The following is a 16,269-nucleotide window of genomic DNA, read 5'->3' on the forward strand; positions in this document are numbered from 1 at the left end:
GAGCAATGGCAGGACCTCGAACAATAGTCACTGGAAGCCTTGAAAACCCGAATAATGGCTATCTCTTCCCTCTTTCCGCGTGGAGAGTGATCCAAGGGCAACTTTCCCATCTAACACATTCCCTTCTGGAGCTAATAAAATCTTCTGGAAGGAGGGATATGAACTGAACTGATGTTTTCCTGAAACCTGTATACTGCACCCGCCCCCCCCCCCAAACAGTAATATATAATAGGTTTACTGTGAGTTTTCCAAGCTGTATGGCCACGTTCCAGAAGCATTCTCTCCTGACGTCTCACCCACATCTATGGCAAGGATCCTCAGAACCTCACAGCCTCTGAGGATGCCTGCCGTAGATGTGGGCAAAACGTCAGGAGAGAATGCTTCTGGTATATGGCCATACAGTCCGGTAAACTCACAGCAACCCAGTAATTCCGGCCATGAAAGCCTTCGGTCTAGAAATAAATAATAATAATAATTATTATTATTATTATTATGACACAAAACACAGCATGACATAGCAAAAGAGATATATATGCTGGATTTTCGTATTACAAAATCACAAGTAGAACACTTCCCAAGCTGTCTAATTTATTATTATTATTATTATTATTATTACTATTATTATTATTGTTCTGACACAAAAACACAGTATGACACATCAAATGAGATATATATATGCTGGATTTTGTATCACAAAATCACAAGTCGAACACTTATTATTATTATTATTATTATTATTATTATTATTCGACAACACACTAAAATATAAAAGATTTTTTAAAAATTGAAAAATCATTTCCTTCTTTCCTGCTTCTCCCCCCCCCCCCCCACTTTCTTCCCTTCCTTACTCTTCTCTGCTCATTCCTTTCATTTCATTGATAGCAGGAAGAAACCTTTCTTTTTCCTGGTCTTTATTTCGTTATAGTCCTTGTGCTAGAACTGTGACACCAATCCAATTCCCAACATAAAACAAAACTAAAATGCTACCGACATAAACAAGTGTGTGTGGAAGAGAAATGAGGGACTAAAGGTATATGCATATATTTGCACACATTTTGGCACACTTAGGCTACTCTCTATATAGGGCAGGAGGCACAAACACAGATCTCTCTCTCTCTCTCTCTCTCTCTCTCTATATATAGTTGATGCATATATCTAGTTAAACTACATTGGTTTCAAGCTGATAAATACCTGTATATTTGTATTTTATTTTAAGAGGACTAGATGTACTGTTTGCACTGTCTGTTTTTGCTAAGTCCAACTGGCTAATCAATAAAAAATATTGTTGTTATATCTATATATAAGGACACGGGGATATAGACAGGCACAGATGTCGACTTCTCTGTCTCTTTGTCCTGGCAAACCTGTGTTTGGTTCTCTTTTGCATGCATACATCTAAGAGAACAAATTTGGGAAGAGAATGGAAAGTCGCCGGCAGTGTGGGAGAAAGCCCCCATTAAAATTCCTGGCCGTGGCATCTCTCCTCCAGCCCAGCCCCCGCCCCAAGTAATGACCGGGGTAAAATTCAATATGACCGAGCGAACTATGCAAGCGTATTATAGAAAATGCAAGGGGGAGAGGCCCGGAGTGGGGTGAAACTCAGGTCACCGCGTCTAACAAATATTAAAATGTTGGAGGCGCTCGGGACACGCCTATCTGTTTAACAAAGACTGACAAAGTATGGAGATTAATACGAAAACTTGCGAGGATCCGAACCGAAAAGGCTCAGTTAGGCCTAGGGCTTCTTCCAAGCTGGGAGACACAGAGTCTGAAGACTTTCAAAAGACTGCGAAAGAAAGAAATAAAAGTTTAAAGAAAGGACAAGGAAGGAAAGAGAAGAAAGAGTCGAGTCGGGGAAGAGAGATTTTCCTCTCAAGGGGAAAATAGACCATGACATGGAGGAAGGGAAGAAGCGACGGAAGAGTCCAGCTTTCCGGTTGGTATTTGCGGGTTGCTTTGTTGCGGTTTGTTGTCTCAAGGCGGTTGTGATGGTTGTATCCTGTCTCGAAGAAGGCAATGGCTTTTCGAGGAGTCTGGGGCAATCCAGAGGCGAAAATCAACCGGGGAAATGTGGGTTTGGGGGAAAAGACTCTTTGGTCTCGGGCCTCAGAGGGGTTGCAAACACTCGGTTCTACTCGTGAGTGGGTTCCTTGCGTGCCTGTATTGCTCAGGGTTGCGTGGATGTGGTGGTGCGAAATGGCAGGTCCAAACGTCGTTGTGTGTGTGTTTTTCTTCTGATCAAGACTCCCCTCAAATGTGTTGTCGAAGGCTTTCATCTCCTCAAATGGACGGGAAGGGAGCACGGATAGGACTCAAGCGTTAGGAAAGAACTTGACAGGTTATCTGTGTCTTTCAACACAATACTAATGAGTTACTGGCAGGTGTTTGGTCCTGTGTTTGCGCCTGTTTCTGACTTTCTCTGTGTTTGCTGCTGGTGGTAGGGTCTTCCTTAGAAAACCTCAACTTCCAAGTTCTCTCAGGACCAATTAAGATTTTTTTTTGTTGGGAAACCTCTCCCCCCCCCCCCCCTACACGCAGTCCTTTTTCCAATTCAGCTCAACTTTTATGGCGTCCCATCTGCTCGGAAAGTCTCTGGTTGGAGAGAGTCTCCTCTCTTTGAAATGCAGAGGACGCACCCGGGCGGGATTTGTCTTTCCAAACTTCCGAAAAGTGGAGACGTTTTTATGAGAGCAATCGAAAGTGACGAAGAGGGAAAAAAGAAGGAAAAGAAGGAAGGAGGGAGGGGTGAGAGGAGGAGGAGAAGGGTGAGGAGGGGGCTTCGCTTTGAATTTCGGGGCTGCGATTTTGAGACTGCAAAAAAGAATGGGGAATTTCTCCCAGACGCTAGGGGTGCTGGTGATACCGGGATGAACCCCTCAATTGCCTGTTTATACAAGAGATGTTATATGTAAGATATATATGTGTGTGTGTGTGCGCGTAATGGAGTGAGGGAAGAAATTGGCTCAAATATTCTGTTCCAGGCAAATCAATGCACTGAGACAAGAGCAGGAACAATAAAGTATAAATTCCCTAGATCAACTAGAGGAGGGAAAGGAGGTGTCTCAAAGATGTTTCCATATACTTTCCTACTTGGCGTAGTTTCTCTTGAAAGAAACATTTCTCTCTCTCTCTCTCTCTCCCCCCCCCCCCCTTCTCCTGGTTGTACCAGGTAAAGGTGACACATTTCCTTGGAAGCAAACCCCATGTCAATGGTATGGAAAAAGGCTTGTATTAAACGTGTTTCTATTCTTAGCAGGAAACATATGTAACGATGCTTCTGAACTATGTGCATCTTCACCTCGACAATTATTAGGAGCGAGAACTTTCACATAGGGCCCTTCCACACAGCCCTATATACCAGAATATCAAGGCAGAAAAACTCACAGTATTTGCTTTGAACTGGTTATTTGAGTCCACACTGCCATATATTCCAGGACCCTTCCACACAGCCCTATATCCCAGAATAATCAAGGCAGAAAATCCCATAATATCTGCTTTGAACTGGGTTATCTAAGTCCACACTCAGATAATGTGGGATTTTCTGCCTTGATATTCTGTGAAAGGGCCTATAGTAACAGACATTACTTTACCCAGAACTATTGAGCTGTCAAAGTTTAGCAAAACTAGATATGGCACCAGATAAAATGTTTGGGACACTGAAGGCATCACCTTTGCTTGAAAGTAAATCCCTTTGAAACCAGATGTGCTTACTTGGCTATTGTTGTTGTTTGTCATGTATTGCTCATAACTTTGTATTATTATTATTATTATTATTTGTTGTTGTTGTTGTTGTTGTTGTAAGCTGCCCGAGTCCCTTGGGGAGAGGGGGCGGGGCATAAATATGAATTATTATTATATTAGTATATATTATATAATAATATAGTAATAATATAATAATAATTATTATATTATTAATATAATATTAAGCGGGGGTGCTTTGAATTGCAATTTTCCTGCTTCTTGGCAGGGGGTTGGACTGGATGGCCCATGATTCTATGATTCTATACTTCCAAGCAAATCTATACAGGTCACGGGATGCCAGTGTTTGAAACCTGATGGTACTTTATCCCAAAGTGGAAACAGGCAACTCCCAAAGTCTTCTGTCTACTAGCATCTGTCGGTAGAGAACTGACTTACAAGGGAATCCATAAATTGCTTTGCAACAAGGACATTCGGGGAAGCAAGACCAAAATGTTTAAGTCTCGGTACAGGCTGTTTGTTTGTTTGCTTCTTCAACAGATCTATGAGATGAAACAAATTTTGTCCTAAGGTGAATGTTACTTTGCCCTGATGTCTTCTCGTGTATATTCTCGCCTGATTTGGGATACAGGTGCAGTTTCCAATCATTACTTCCCTTTCCTCCCTAATTTGGGACTGCCAACCTGGAATACAGGGAATACAGTGCACCTTAAATGTCCAGAGGATTGTCATGGTAAAGGCTTTGCTTTAGAACCACAGGCACCACTTCTTATTGAAAATATTGGGGTTATAAGAAAAATAATGTCTCGCCCAGGAAGAAACACCCTACAGGTTGCTTAGTCCCATCTGAAAAGGAAACTAACACACTGTTTTACCTGATGAATAAACCCATGTTACTGAAAGGTTTCCTTATATTTGCCTCGGTAGCTATATCTGTTTATAGGGAACTAAATCCCATTAAGTTTAGTGGCAGTTATTTCCAGGTGTGTGTAGGACTGCAACCAAAACAGTGCTGTCGCATCTATCTATTTTAAATTCCTCATATTTCTGTAAACAACACAGGTAAACAGATGTGTGGAGGAAACCGCTCTGTTCTCCCTTTTTTTTCCCCCCTGCCCACAGAAGGTTCATTGCTCCCACAATATGCATATTTTATTGCTTTATATCCCTTCTTTTTGAAGGGGGAAAAGGGACATAAGATCCCTTTGATCCTTTACTTCCTTCCCTTGGCGAGAAAACGAATGATCAATGTATTGTCGAAGGCTTTCTTGGCTGGAATCACTGGGTTGTTGTAGGTTTTTCGGGCCATGTTCTAGCAGCATTCTCTCCTAACCTTTCGCCTGCATCTATGGCAAGCATCCTCAGAGGTTGTGAGGATGCTTGCCATAGATGCAGGCAAAACGTTAGGAGAGAATGCTTCTAGAACATGGCTCTATAGCCCGAAAAACCTACAACAACTCAAACGAATGATCGCCTTTGGAAACACACCTTTTGCGTGGTTTTAGATCTCTCCCTCTTCACCTTCCCGTCTGTTTACATCTATGGTAGGCAAATACATCACCCAAAGATTTGTATTGTTTTTTGTAACGAAAACGGACGGAAAAGGAAGGCTATTCTCCTTCAAAAAAAGCAATTTTCGTTTTAATTAAATAATAAATCTTGCAAATCTGGATTGTGGGTGAATTTTTCCCCCGCTTGATGTCCTTGTTGGTCCACCAACCTATCTAACTACTTAATTATCTACCTATTTTAGATTTCCTTGTTTCCTTGTCCATTAAGTTTCTAGTATCAGTATTTATTGGGGGGTGGAGATGGGAGAAATGGAATTTGACTACGGATCCAGTTTAACACTCCTTGAATTTTTGGCTCCTGTGTTGCAAACAAATCTTTGCAGGCATTCTTTCGCTTGGAAATTGGACGCTTTCCTCCCCTTCCCAGCCAAGTTTGGTTCTGGCTCTAAGCCACAAAGAAGACGTGTTCTCCTGAGCAGAATGTCTCTCTGTCTTCTGTATGTACCCTGTAGATCCGAATTTGTGTAAAAAACACTGCGTCACAAATTCGCGTCTAGGGGAATATGTAGTAGACACAAACGCTACGGACCAGCAGCCTAAAAGAGAAGAAGAAAAAGAAGGAGAAGAAAGAGAAGAGGGGAATGGAGGGGAGGAAAAAAGAGAAACCTGACAATCCAGGAATGTATTGTCCAAGGCTTTCATGGCTGGAATCACTGGGTTGTTGTAGGTTTTTTTCGGGCTATATGGCCATGTTCTAGAGGCATTCTCTCCTGACGTTTCGTCTGCATCTATGGCAAGCATCCTCAGAGGTTGTGAGGTCTCCAACCGCACAACCTCTGAGGATGCTTGCCATAGATGCAGGCGAAACGTCAGGAGAGAATGCCTCTAGAACATGGCCATATAGCCCGAAAAAACCTACAACAACCCAATCCAGGAATTCTGCTAAAAATATACTTTTGTTGTATTGCTGTCGCTATCAATTTGGAGATTATTGGTGTTGATGTTGCTGGCAGCAATGTTTGTGTGGATGGCATGTCGTTTTGGGGGAAAACACTCATATTTTCCGACTTGGAATCACCCGACTAGAACTTTGTTTTCTTGGTAATCTTTTTTAACACATAAATGTTTAAGAGGGAGATAAGAACGTCTCCTCCCCTCTTGTTTTTTCTATATTTGCCAAAAAGTATTGCAGAATCACACCTTTCTGTCAACTGAGGTTAAAGAGAAAGCGCTTTCCTAGCGAAGGATGTCCTCACATCACAGAAGAAATAGGTCTCTGCCCCGAAGGATTGCAAAACAGTTGTGTATCACCTACCCTACAAAATACATTTAGCAAGGAGACAGATGATTGATGGAGAAGAAGAGAGAGAAAATGTATGCGTTTCCTATCTTCCAGACTTTATCCCCCCCCCCCAAATAAATGCTCTTTTAATTAATAGGGTAGTTATAATTCTCCTATCCGAGTATTTGCATTTTTTTCAACTGGGGAGTGGGTGCGTGGGTGAAGCTAACTGTCTTTTAAAGGAATGGGTAATCCGAATTAGTTAATGACATTTCTATCGATCTCAAACGAGCTCTATCTATCTTTGCCAGTGGCTGGACTCCAGCGTCAAAACTTAGAACAGGAACTAGAGGACTTATGTGCAAAATAAAGCCTCCCAATCACCTCTATTTGAGATTAAATGTGTTGCTATTTATCTTTGACTTTGTAAAGGACGGTGTATTGTGTACGTTAGAAGTGACACTGATTTTAAACACATTGGATTTTGTGACTTCTGTATAGGGATAATGGGGTACTTGATGTCTTTGGGATAGGAAATTATGCAAATCCTGGCAGAGTGACCAAAAGAGAACTATCTGTCCCACAAGTCCCGGGTGCAATGGAGCCTAATACAAATTTACTTGACTGCAACTTCTCTCCAAGTTGTTTGCGTGCAAAGAAGGGGAAAGGACAAGCATATCTCTCCCCCCACCCCCCTCAACGCCATTGCCCTTCTTGATTATTTCCTTATCCGGGAATCCCAAGCAACCTCTCCATTGGCTCCTGGGATCACGTGGCGTCTAACTTTGTTCAGTTGACGGCAAAAGTAGGAGGTCTCTTCCAAACAGGAAAACGAGTGAGAAGGGGAGGGGAAGGGAAGGAAGGGAGCAGGGGGGAGAAGGGGAGGGGGGCTCGCGAGAAATAGGAATAAATTTTAGTATATTTTGGGGGTGTGCGTGCGGTGTGAGTGAGCGGGAGTGTGCGCGCCCTCCCCGCCCCCAAAAAAGGCCAACCACCACCACAGCGTTATATTAATGGCCATCATGAGTTCCTTCTTGATCAACTCCAACTATGTGGACCCCAAATTCCCACCCTGCGAAGAATATTCCCAGCACGATTACCTTCCCAGTCATTCTCCGGAGTATTTCGGCGGCCAGAGGCGAGAGGAGAACTCTTTCCAACACGAGGCGTTGTACCCAGCGCGGTCCGCCTGTAACCAACCATCCTCCTACCCTCCTTGCCAGGGTCCTGGGCACCAACCCGCCGTCCTATCTCCCCGCAGCCAGCATGTCCTTGCTCCCGCTGGACTTCAAAACCATCTGTCCGAACCAAACCACACTTGCGAATCCATCACGCCAAGCCCACCGCCTTCCTGTAGCCAAAACTCTCTCAACCAAAGCCCGTCCGCTTGCAAAGAGCCGGTAGTTTATCCTTGGATGAAGAAGGTTCATGTTAGCTCGGGTAAGTGAACCTTAAAGTGCCGATGATCGCTTTATACTAGTCTGCACCTCAAAGTCTTGTTGGGAAGATGAAGAAGTGGGGGGAAGGAAAAGGAAGAAAGGAGGGGAAAAAAGCTTATTGCCCCTGTTGTAAAAGAACCATTCCCCTCGGAGATTTATGGTCTCCCTGTTTGCAGAGCGCTATAATTACATCCTCCATAAATTTTTATGGCTCTTCTTGGCCAACTGCCTTTGAAGTCCCTGTTAACATCCTCCTCCAGTTTCTTTCTTTCTTTCTCTCCCCTTCCTTCCTTGTTTTCTTTCTTTCTTCCACCCTTTAGAGAATGTTCCACAGGAAAAAAGTTTTTAGGAAGGCTCTTTCTTTATTTGTTGCTGGGAATGCCTATTGAGGTAGCCTATAGTAGCACAATGCTTAAAACGTTTCTGTTCCAGGGTTGTTTATTTCCCCCTTCCTTTTAACCCTCCTCATATCCAGTTCACTGAAAAGAGACTCCCACCGGGTTGAGTGGAAATGAGTTCCGAGGAAAACTGTATCTAGGATCAAGGGAGGTTGGCTTCCATGTGGGGTGAAACTTTTGTGAAACTTTGGGGTGCAGGGCCAACTTTTCAGGTCCACGTGGGTAGATCGCCATCCAGCACTAATGCGATCCTAGAGTCTGTTAAGACTTAGTATTGGAGTCCAAGTCTCTTTGGCAACAGGGGTTTTGAACTGGTTTCAGCCCAAGCACTTCGGTTTGGCAGTGTTGTCTGTCTGGCTGATGTAGACAACAGTTGATGCCTAATTTTCTAGATTTCCAGGGATTGAACACTTGTGTGCGTTGGGCCCATTGTGCCCACGTCTTTCATGTATTTACTATTTACTCACATGTTAGTCACTCATTGCTGGATATTTTAAGAATTTGAGTGCAAAGTTTTGGAGGATGGACTGCTCTCTGTCTCCCTCCTCTTTTCCCAACCAACGTTGGGATCCCAAAACCACGTTATCTCTGAACTAACCACGATTGAGCCCTCAGAATTAACTCTAGGCAGGTTTTAAAGCACAGCTGCTTAAACTCTTGGCGACCTTTGGTCCAAGGACATTTGAAAGAACCTCAATTCTTTCTGTTGTCAAAGGCTTTCATGGCCGGAATCACTGGGTTGCTGTGAGTTTTCCAGGCTGTGTGGCTATATTCCAGAAGCATTCTCTCCTTACAATTCTCAGAAAAGAGTTTTTTCTCCCACTCGGGACATTTTACAGATATATAAACACAGCTTGCCTAGTTTCCAACGGACCTCACAAACTCTGAGGATGTCTGCCATAGATGTGGGTGAAACATCAGGAGAGAATGCTTCCGGAATATGGCCATACAGCCCGGAAAACTCACAGCAACCTCAATTGTTTCTTTTTTTTTTTTATGGTTGTGGGAGGCTAGGCTCAGATGTGTGTAAGAAAGCAGGGTTCTTTTAGGACAGCTGGCAAAACAGGCCAGTTTGGAGAGAGAGGGTCAGGCAGAGACAGAAAGGAAGGGGGGGGGGGCATAGGATAAAGGAGAGCAACCAATCCTTCACAACTTGAAAATGAATAGGAAGAAGATGTGGCTGTTGGACTGGATCCGTCCCCAAGAATGGAAGCGTTAGGGCAGCCCATCTACACATGTTTTCTCCTATAAAAGTCCTCTAAGTGCAAAGGGAAGATTAACAGGGATTGGAGGCTTCGGCTGCCATTCTGCCCCGATTTGCAATGGACAGAATTCCAATTCATCTCAACTGGGTTTACTTCCCAGAGTGAGATCCGATCTCTTTGCGCCTTACAGGGAGGGTGGTAGTGTTGGTGATTTGGGGTTTGTTTTGCTTTGTAACTGGTTGTCACGTTTTCCTTCCGTTTCCTCAAGTATGAAGCGGTTTGTTTTCTTTCCTTGCGTTGTTGCTGTTGTTGTTGTTCAATGGGGCCCCGAAGAGTAACGTTGCCAACTCTCCCCTCCCCCTCCCCTCCTCGCTCTTCCTCCCTCCCTCCCTCCTCCTCCTCCTCCTCTCCCTCTCCTTTTGTTATGTCTTCCCTTCAGTCAACCCCAACTACACGGGAGGGGAACCGAAGCGCTCCCGGACAGCTTACACCAGGCAGCAAGTCCTGGAGCTGGAGAAGGAATTCCACTACAACCGTTACCTCACCCGGCGGCGAAGGGTGGAGATTGCCCACTCCCTGTGCCTCTCCGAGCGCCAGATCAAGATCTGGTTTCAAAACCGGAGGATGAAATGGAAAAAAGACCACAAGTTGCCCAACACGAAGATCCGGTCCAATTCTGCCTCCAGCCTGCCGGTGCAAGGCGGAGGGGGAGGAGGAGGCGGCCCCCAGGACCGAACCAATGGACCCACCCCTACCCCCACCCCCAGCCTATAACCCTCCTTCGAGTGTGCTCTGTGTGCGTGTATGTGTGGATATGGATGTGGATGTGCGCTACGAACTGCTGTATGAAAGGGAGGGACGCTGTTCCCTTGAGGAAGAAACAGGGGAGCTCTAGGGGAGGGGGCGAGTGGGGCGGTGGGAACACTATTTATATGAGAGGAGAAGGAAACAAAGGAGAATTGGAGGCACGAAGGAGGGGGGAGTTCTCCCTTTGGCCGGAAAGGAGGGTTGTGTGTGTTGCGGGGTTGAAAGGGGGGTGGGGGCTGCTCTGTTCTGTAGGAGATAGGGGTGGGTGGGTTTTTTCCCCTCTCTTTTTGGATTTGGCTAAGATGGATCCCTTTTTCATCCTTAATCAAGCCAAACCCGGGCCCATTTGTCATGTTTACTCTCGCGTACAAACGAAGGACCTTATGCCAGCCATTAGCTCGACAGGCAGAGTCATCTTTAATAAATGAGGCCCGGTTTCACCTAAGGAGAACTGGACTCTCGCTCGCCCCCACCATCCCTCCCACGCCACCCACCAAACCCCACTTGAACGCCAAGCATCCCCCCTCCACTTCCTCCACTCCCCCCAGGTGTTGGCATCGGTTTGATTCAGCTATGGACAGTGGAAATATGGGATCATAAAATAGTAAACATCTCAAAGCCCTGAAAAAAATTGCATTAGTTATATTCCAGATCAGATGAGGGTTTTTTTTCCATGTCAGGAGTGACTTGAGAAACTGCAAGACGTTTCTGGTGTAAGAGAATGACCTGAGAGAGGCTCTCTCATGTCCCTGTATGAGAAGCTGGAGCTGACAGATGGGAGCTCACCCCGCTTCTCAGATTCAACCTTTCGTCAGCAGTCCTGGTTTAACCTATTGTGCTAAGGGGGCTCCTATGGAGTACCACTGGAGAAAGAGGGGTGTCCGGGTGAATGGGGGGGGGGAGGCTCCGATGAGGTGCCACTGGAGAAAGAGGGGTGTCCGGGTGAATGGGGGGGGGGGGGCTCCGATGAGGTGCCACTGGAGAAAGAGGGGTGACCAGCTGAAGGAGGGCGGCAACCAAAAAATGGGGAGAGCGAGGGAGAAAGAAGCAACCAAAGTAATTAAAGGACAAAGAAAACGAAGGAAGTCCTCCAGGTTAATTGCCTAACCTGGAAGACCCGCATTTCAGTCTATAAAGTTGATTATAACCTAAGGCCATCTGGGTTCCAGGGGCTATTAAAACGGAAGGGAGGGGAGGAGAGCCTTCGTAAATATAAGGATGCTCCTCCGGGGTCGTTCTTTCTCGAACTGGATGTGCGCCTAAAGATGGATTTTCAGGGAATTCCCCTGGGAGGAAGGAAGAAAGATGTGTTTTCTATACTCCCTCCTTGCTTCGCTCTCCCTTCCCGAGTTGCTCTCCTTTCTGTACGACATTCCGAAATGGTGTGATTCCGGAGAACTTGGGGGAAGGGGGGGCACACACACAAATAACACCCCCCTCCTGTAGTTCTGTATAATTACCTCTTGTTGTTTTGTGTGATATCCATAAAATCCTATGTGTATATAGTGAACCAAAATGGAAAAAAGAGAGAAACCCCAACAACCTCGAAATAATAAAACATTTATTGTGAACATGGCTGTCTGTGTGCTTCAGAATGTCTCTCAGCAGCAACTGTAAAGAAAGAAAGACACTTATCCTTTGTTGTGCTCATTTGCAGACGCTTGCTTTTAAGATACTATCTGATGTTTATTGTTGTCAATCTCTGAGGGCCCTTACACACAGCCATATAACCCAGAATATCAAGGCAAAAAATCAATATCTTCTTTGAACTGAATTATCTGAGTCCACATATTCCAGTTGAAAGCAGAAATCTGTGTGGAAGGGGGCTGAGACTCCACTCTAATTTTTTTTTCCTGTCAGGAGCTACTTGAGAGACTGCAAGTTGCTTCTGGTGTGAGAGAACTGGCCGTCTGCAAGGACGTTGCCCAGGGGATGTTTCTGATGTTTTACCATCCTTATGGGAGGCTTTTTCCATGTTCCCACATGGGGAGCTGGAGCTGACAGAGGGAGCTTACCCACACTCTCTCACTGGGCTGTTGTGAGTTTTCCAGACTGTATGGCCATATTCCAGAAGCATTATTTCCTGACCTTTTGCCTGAATCTATGGCAGGCAACCTCCCAACCTCTGAGGATGCCTGACATAGATGTGGGTGAAACGTCAGGAGAGAATGCTTCTGGAACATGGCCATACAGTCTGGAAAATTCACAACAACCCAGAAACAAAAAGATAGGTTATATCCTTTTTAGCTACAGATAAGCCTTATGGATGATTTATTCCCTTTGAACATCCATCAGCATGATTACATTTTCCTTTCCAAACTGGTTAATATACTAAAATAGTCGTTTGATTATATGTGTATATGTGTATATATCTCAACACAAATAACCCTGAAGGAGTATAGAAAGCATCAGTATTGTCTCCAAGGTATGTTTCCCCCCTTTCTTTTCCTTCTTTCACACCACTAAAAAAGGGGTACCTTCTTCTTCAAGGTATTTAATACATGTAATGACTATAATTTTTGCACAGATGTTTCTTGGTGTTTGCAGGTTTTCTGTGTATTTTGATATTACAAAGGAGCCAGCCGCTGCAATAGCTCAAACTCTGACAAGCAAATAGATAATCAAGAAGACAAATGACTTCTTTTGTGCTCCAGAGCTCTTGTATTAATTTTCATTTTCTTTCTCATACAAAGTATCGAAAATACTGTTTAGGACGAAATAGCATTCCAGTTCTAAGTTACAAATTATAGGGTGAGGGGGAGATCTTGGACCATACAAAGAAAACCGTTATTTTTCTTCCTTTCTTTCTCCTTTCTCAAATCCCCTCTTTCCCTAAAAGGATCCTTGCATTGTTTCTGCCTTAGAGCTGAATCCAGTGGGAAGTTCTACACTAGATCCATAGAAATGGAGGTCAAATTCATTTCAAATTCCCCTTGGGTTCAGTCGGGCCTCCTCACCCCTCTACAAAGTAATTTTAGAATGAGGGATAAATATTGTATTAACCTGCCTGTAGGCCAGGGTCTATTCATTATTCAAACCTTGGGTATTGTTCTTCTACTTTCTCTTCCTCTTTTTGTATTATCCAAGCATCTGTTTCAATAAGGTTATTATATAAAGTCAAATACAGAAATTTATCTTCAGACTTTATTTTTGGTGGGTTACTTGGAGTGAATGCATGGTCCACTGAAATAAATGGGTCTTGAATTAGTCTGGGCCATACCACATACGTACATATGTGACTTTGAGTTGCATGTGGTATGGAGACCACATTAATTTTATTGTCTTTTCTTAGACAAAGAGTATTAAGGGGTGGGTTGCTGTGAGTTTTCAGGGCTATATGACCATGTTCCAGAAGCATTCTCTCCTGACGTTTTGCCCACATATATAGCAGGCACCCTCAGAGGTTGTGAGATCTGTTGGAAACTAGGCAAGTGAGGTTTATATATTTGTGGAATGTCCAGAGTGGAAGAAAAAACTCCTGTCTGAATGTTGCAAGTGACCATCTTGATATTCCAGAAGCATTCTCTCCTGACGTTTTGCCCACATCTATGGCAGGCATCCTCAGAGGTTGTGAGGTCAGTTGGAAACTAGGCAAATGAGGTTTATATATCTGTCCAGGGTGGGAGAAAAAACTCCTGTCTGAATGTTGCAAGTAGCCATCTTGATTACCATTGAATGGCCTTGCATTAAATATTAAGAGGTGATTTTTGTCAATTCTTTCCTCTGAGATATGACTTACAGCATCTTTTATTCCTAGTTGGTGTTCTCCCATCCAAGTACTAACTGGAGTTGACCATGCTTAATTTCCAAGATCAGATGAGATTTATTGTCTCACCAGGTTTTTTTTAATTTCAGGGTTCTTTTTCCTAAGGCCTCTTCTACACTTCCACATAAAACCCAGATTATCTGCTTTGATCTGGATGATATGGCAGTGTAAACTCACATAATCCAGTGCAAAACAGATAATGTGCATTATTTGGTTTGATAATATGGATTATATGGCAGTGTAGAAGAGGCCAATGTGTTGCCAATGCAAAATAAGCAGGAGTCTGGATTCAGCCCAATGTGTGTTGTATGATGTCATCTACATAGGCTAACTATAGGTAAAAGGCATTGTATAGGCATTTACAAAAATGTCTCTCCCCCCCCCCCCCCCCCCCAACACCCTAATGTTGATGACCTAGGGCCCTTTCAGACAGGCTCTATGTCCCAGTATCTGATTCGAGGTTTACTGTTTATCCCAGATTATCTGGCAATGTGGACTTATATAATCCAGTTTAAAGCAGAAAGCCTGGGATCAGATCCTGGGATATAGGGCCTGTCTGGAAGGGCCCCCATTTTCATTGCAACTGTCCCCTTAAGCCAGGAGAAAAAGTATATATAGCAAGTGGGTTCTGGACTGCAGAGGGTGGCTGCAATCCAATTCCCATTTAATCTAAAGTGTTTGTATTAGAGTGGTGTAGAATAAATCAAAGGCAGCACAGCAGTGTCACCCTGACTACATTTTTTTGGGAAGTAAATGGAAATTAATAGGTCTTAACTTCAAGTAAATACAATGCTTAGTAGATGTTCTGGAACAGTCAGGGCCTTGTAGACATATGCAGGTATCACATAATAATAGCGTAATTGTTATTCCTAACTATAATAATATCACTGAAACTATGGGATTTACATAGTTGTTTTTGCAAATTTTGATCGATTTCGATATGACTAATCTAGTTGGGATTAAGAACTGGATAAAGATCTAAAACATATATGTGTGTGTATATATATATGTATTCTTCCCGTGTGAATTAAATGGTTTAGTTTGGCTTTGTTTACAGAAGATACCATTGTGAGTCAATGGAGGAGCCTCCATGAGTTGTGGATGGGGCTGAGAAACCTTTTTAGATAGCAAGAAGCGTGAATTTGCCAAAGACTGGGCCGGCTCCCAAACACACTGGCGAAATTCCCATTGAGACGCTTGCCCCAGCCTTTTCAGGGATCCACCAAGACATTCCCCTCTCTTGCAACAAAACTTTAAAAGCATATCGTGGTAACTAAGAAGGTCGCTTCTATAGAACCGAATCAAAGCTGGAGAGCATGAATAGGATTTAGGGTGGAGATTTCTATAGACCCTAAAAGTTCACAAGCATTTAAAAGCAGTCAGGAGCGGAGAAAAATGTGAGAATTATACCGAAAAAATCATTAATCATTTCTTTTCTTCAAATACTTATCCTTTTCCTATTGTTATTCAACAGCAAACCTCGCAGACCTTCTGTTGGGGGAAAAAGAATACCCGGGAGCCTTGAATTTTTCAAGATATCTACAAGGGACTTGTGTATGTGCATGTCTAGTGAGAATATATATATATATATATATATATATATATATATATATAGTCTATTCACAAGCACATACAAAGTCGTTCCTTTTTAAAAAAATAATATGGAAGACTCTACTTCAGATCTGAGCACCACCTTTAAGCGCCTGGAGACAAATCATGGGAAAACAAAAAGGTAAACAACATTATTTTTTTGAAAATAAACATGACTTGGTTGGTTCTTTTGTATGTTGCTTTCTTTGTTTTTTTACAATGAAGAAAATGGGGATAAAATCTGCTCTCAAAACCGAGTCTTGTGAAGTCCAGTTCTTTCCAAATGTGTTTACTTACTCGAAGTAAATCCTATTGGGTTCAATGGTGCTACTCTTAAGTAAATGGATCTAGAAGCGCAGAAGTTGTCATTGTTTCCAATCTTGGGAGGATCTCTGTTTTGGGTTGTTGTGAGTTTTCCGGACTGTATGGGCCATGTTCCTGAAGCATTCTCTCCTGACGATTCACCCACATCTATGGTAGAGGTTGTGTTTTGTTTTGTTTTGTTTTGTCTTCAAGAGTATTGTAAAGGGGGCAGAGAGAGGAAAGGAACGGAAAGATGGAAAGATCAGGGC

At 43.5% G+C, this 16,269-nt stretch overlaps 2 protein-coding genes across 3 annotated transcripts in view; both read left to right on the forward strand.

Moving 5' to 3' along the window:
* The window catches only part of HOXB3 (homeobox B3), a 113,589-nt gene that overhangs the window by 35,191 nt on the left and 62,129 nt on the right, over positions 1 to 16,269 (forward strand). Inside the window, exon 1 of one of the 2 annotated variants that reach the window (XM_060780869.2) lies at positions 15,715 to 15,839. The exons of the other annotated variant lie outside the window; for it this stretch is intronic. The gene's annotated coding sequence lies outside the window, so the exon portion shown is untranslated. Of the gene's footprint in view, positions 1 to 15,714; positions 15,840 to 16,269 lie in introns of those variants that run through there. 2 annotated transcript variants of the gene reach the window in all.
* On the forward strand, positions 7,371 to 11,230 carry HOXB4 (homeobox B4). Its single transcript, XM_060780874.2, has 2 exons — positions 7,371 to 7,932; positions 9,974 to 11,230. The coding sequence occupies exons 1-2, from the start codon at positions 7,506 to 7,508 to the stop codon at positions 10,306 to 10,308; spliced, it is 762 nt and encodes a 253-aa protein (XP_060636857.1). The 5' UTR covers positions 7,371 to 7,505; the 3' UTR covers positions 10,309 to 11,230.

The sequence above is a fragment of the Anolis sagrei genome, chromosome 6 (assembly GCF_037176765.1).
Source record: "Anolis sagrei isolate rAnoSag1 chromosome 6, rAnoSag1.mat, whole genome shotgun sequence".
NCBI classification, from domain to species: Eukaryota; Metazoa; Chordata; class Lepidosauria; order Squamata; family Dactyloidae; genus Anolis; species Anolis sagrei.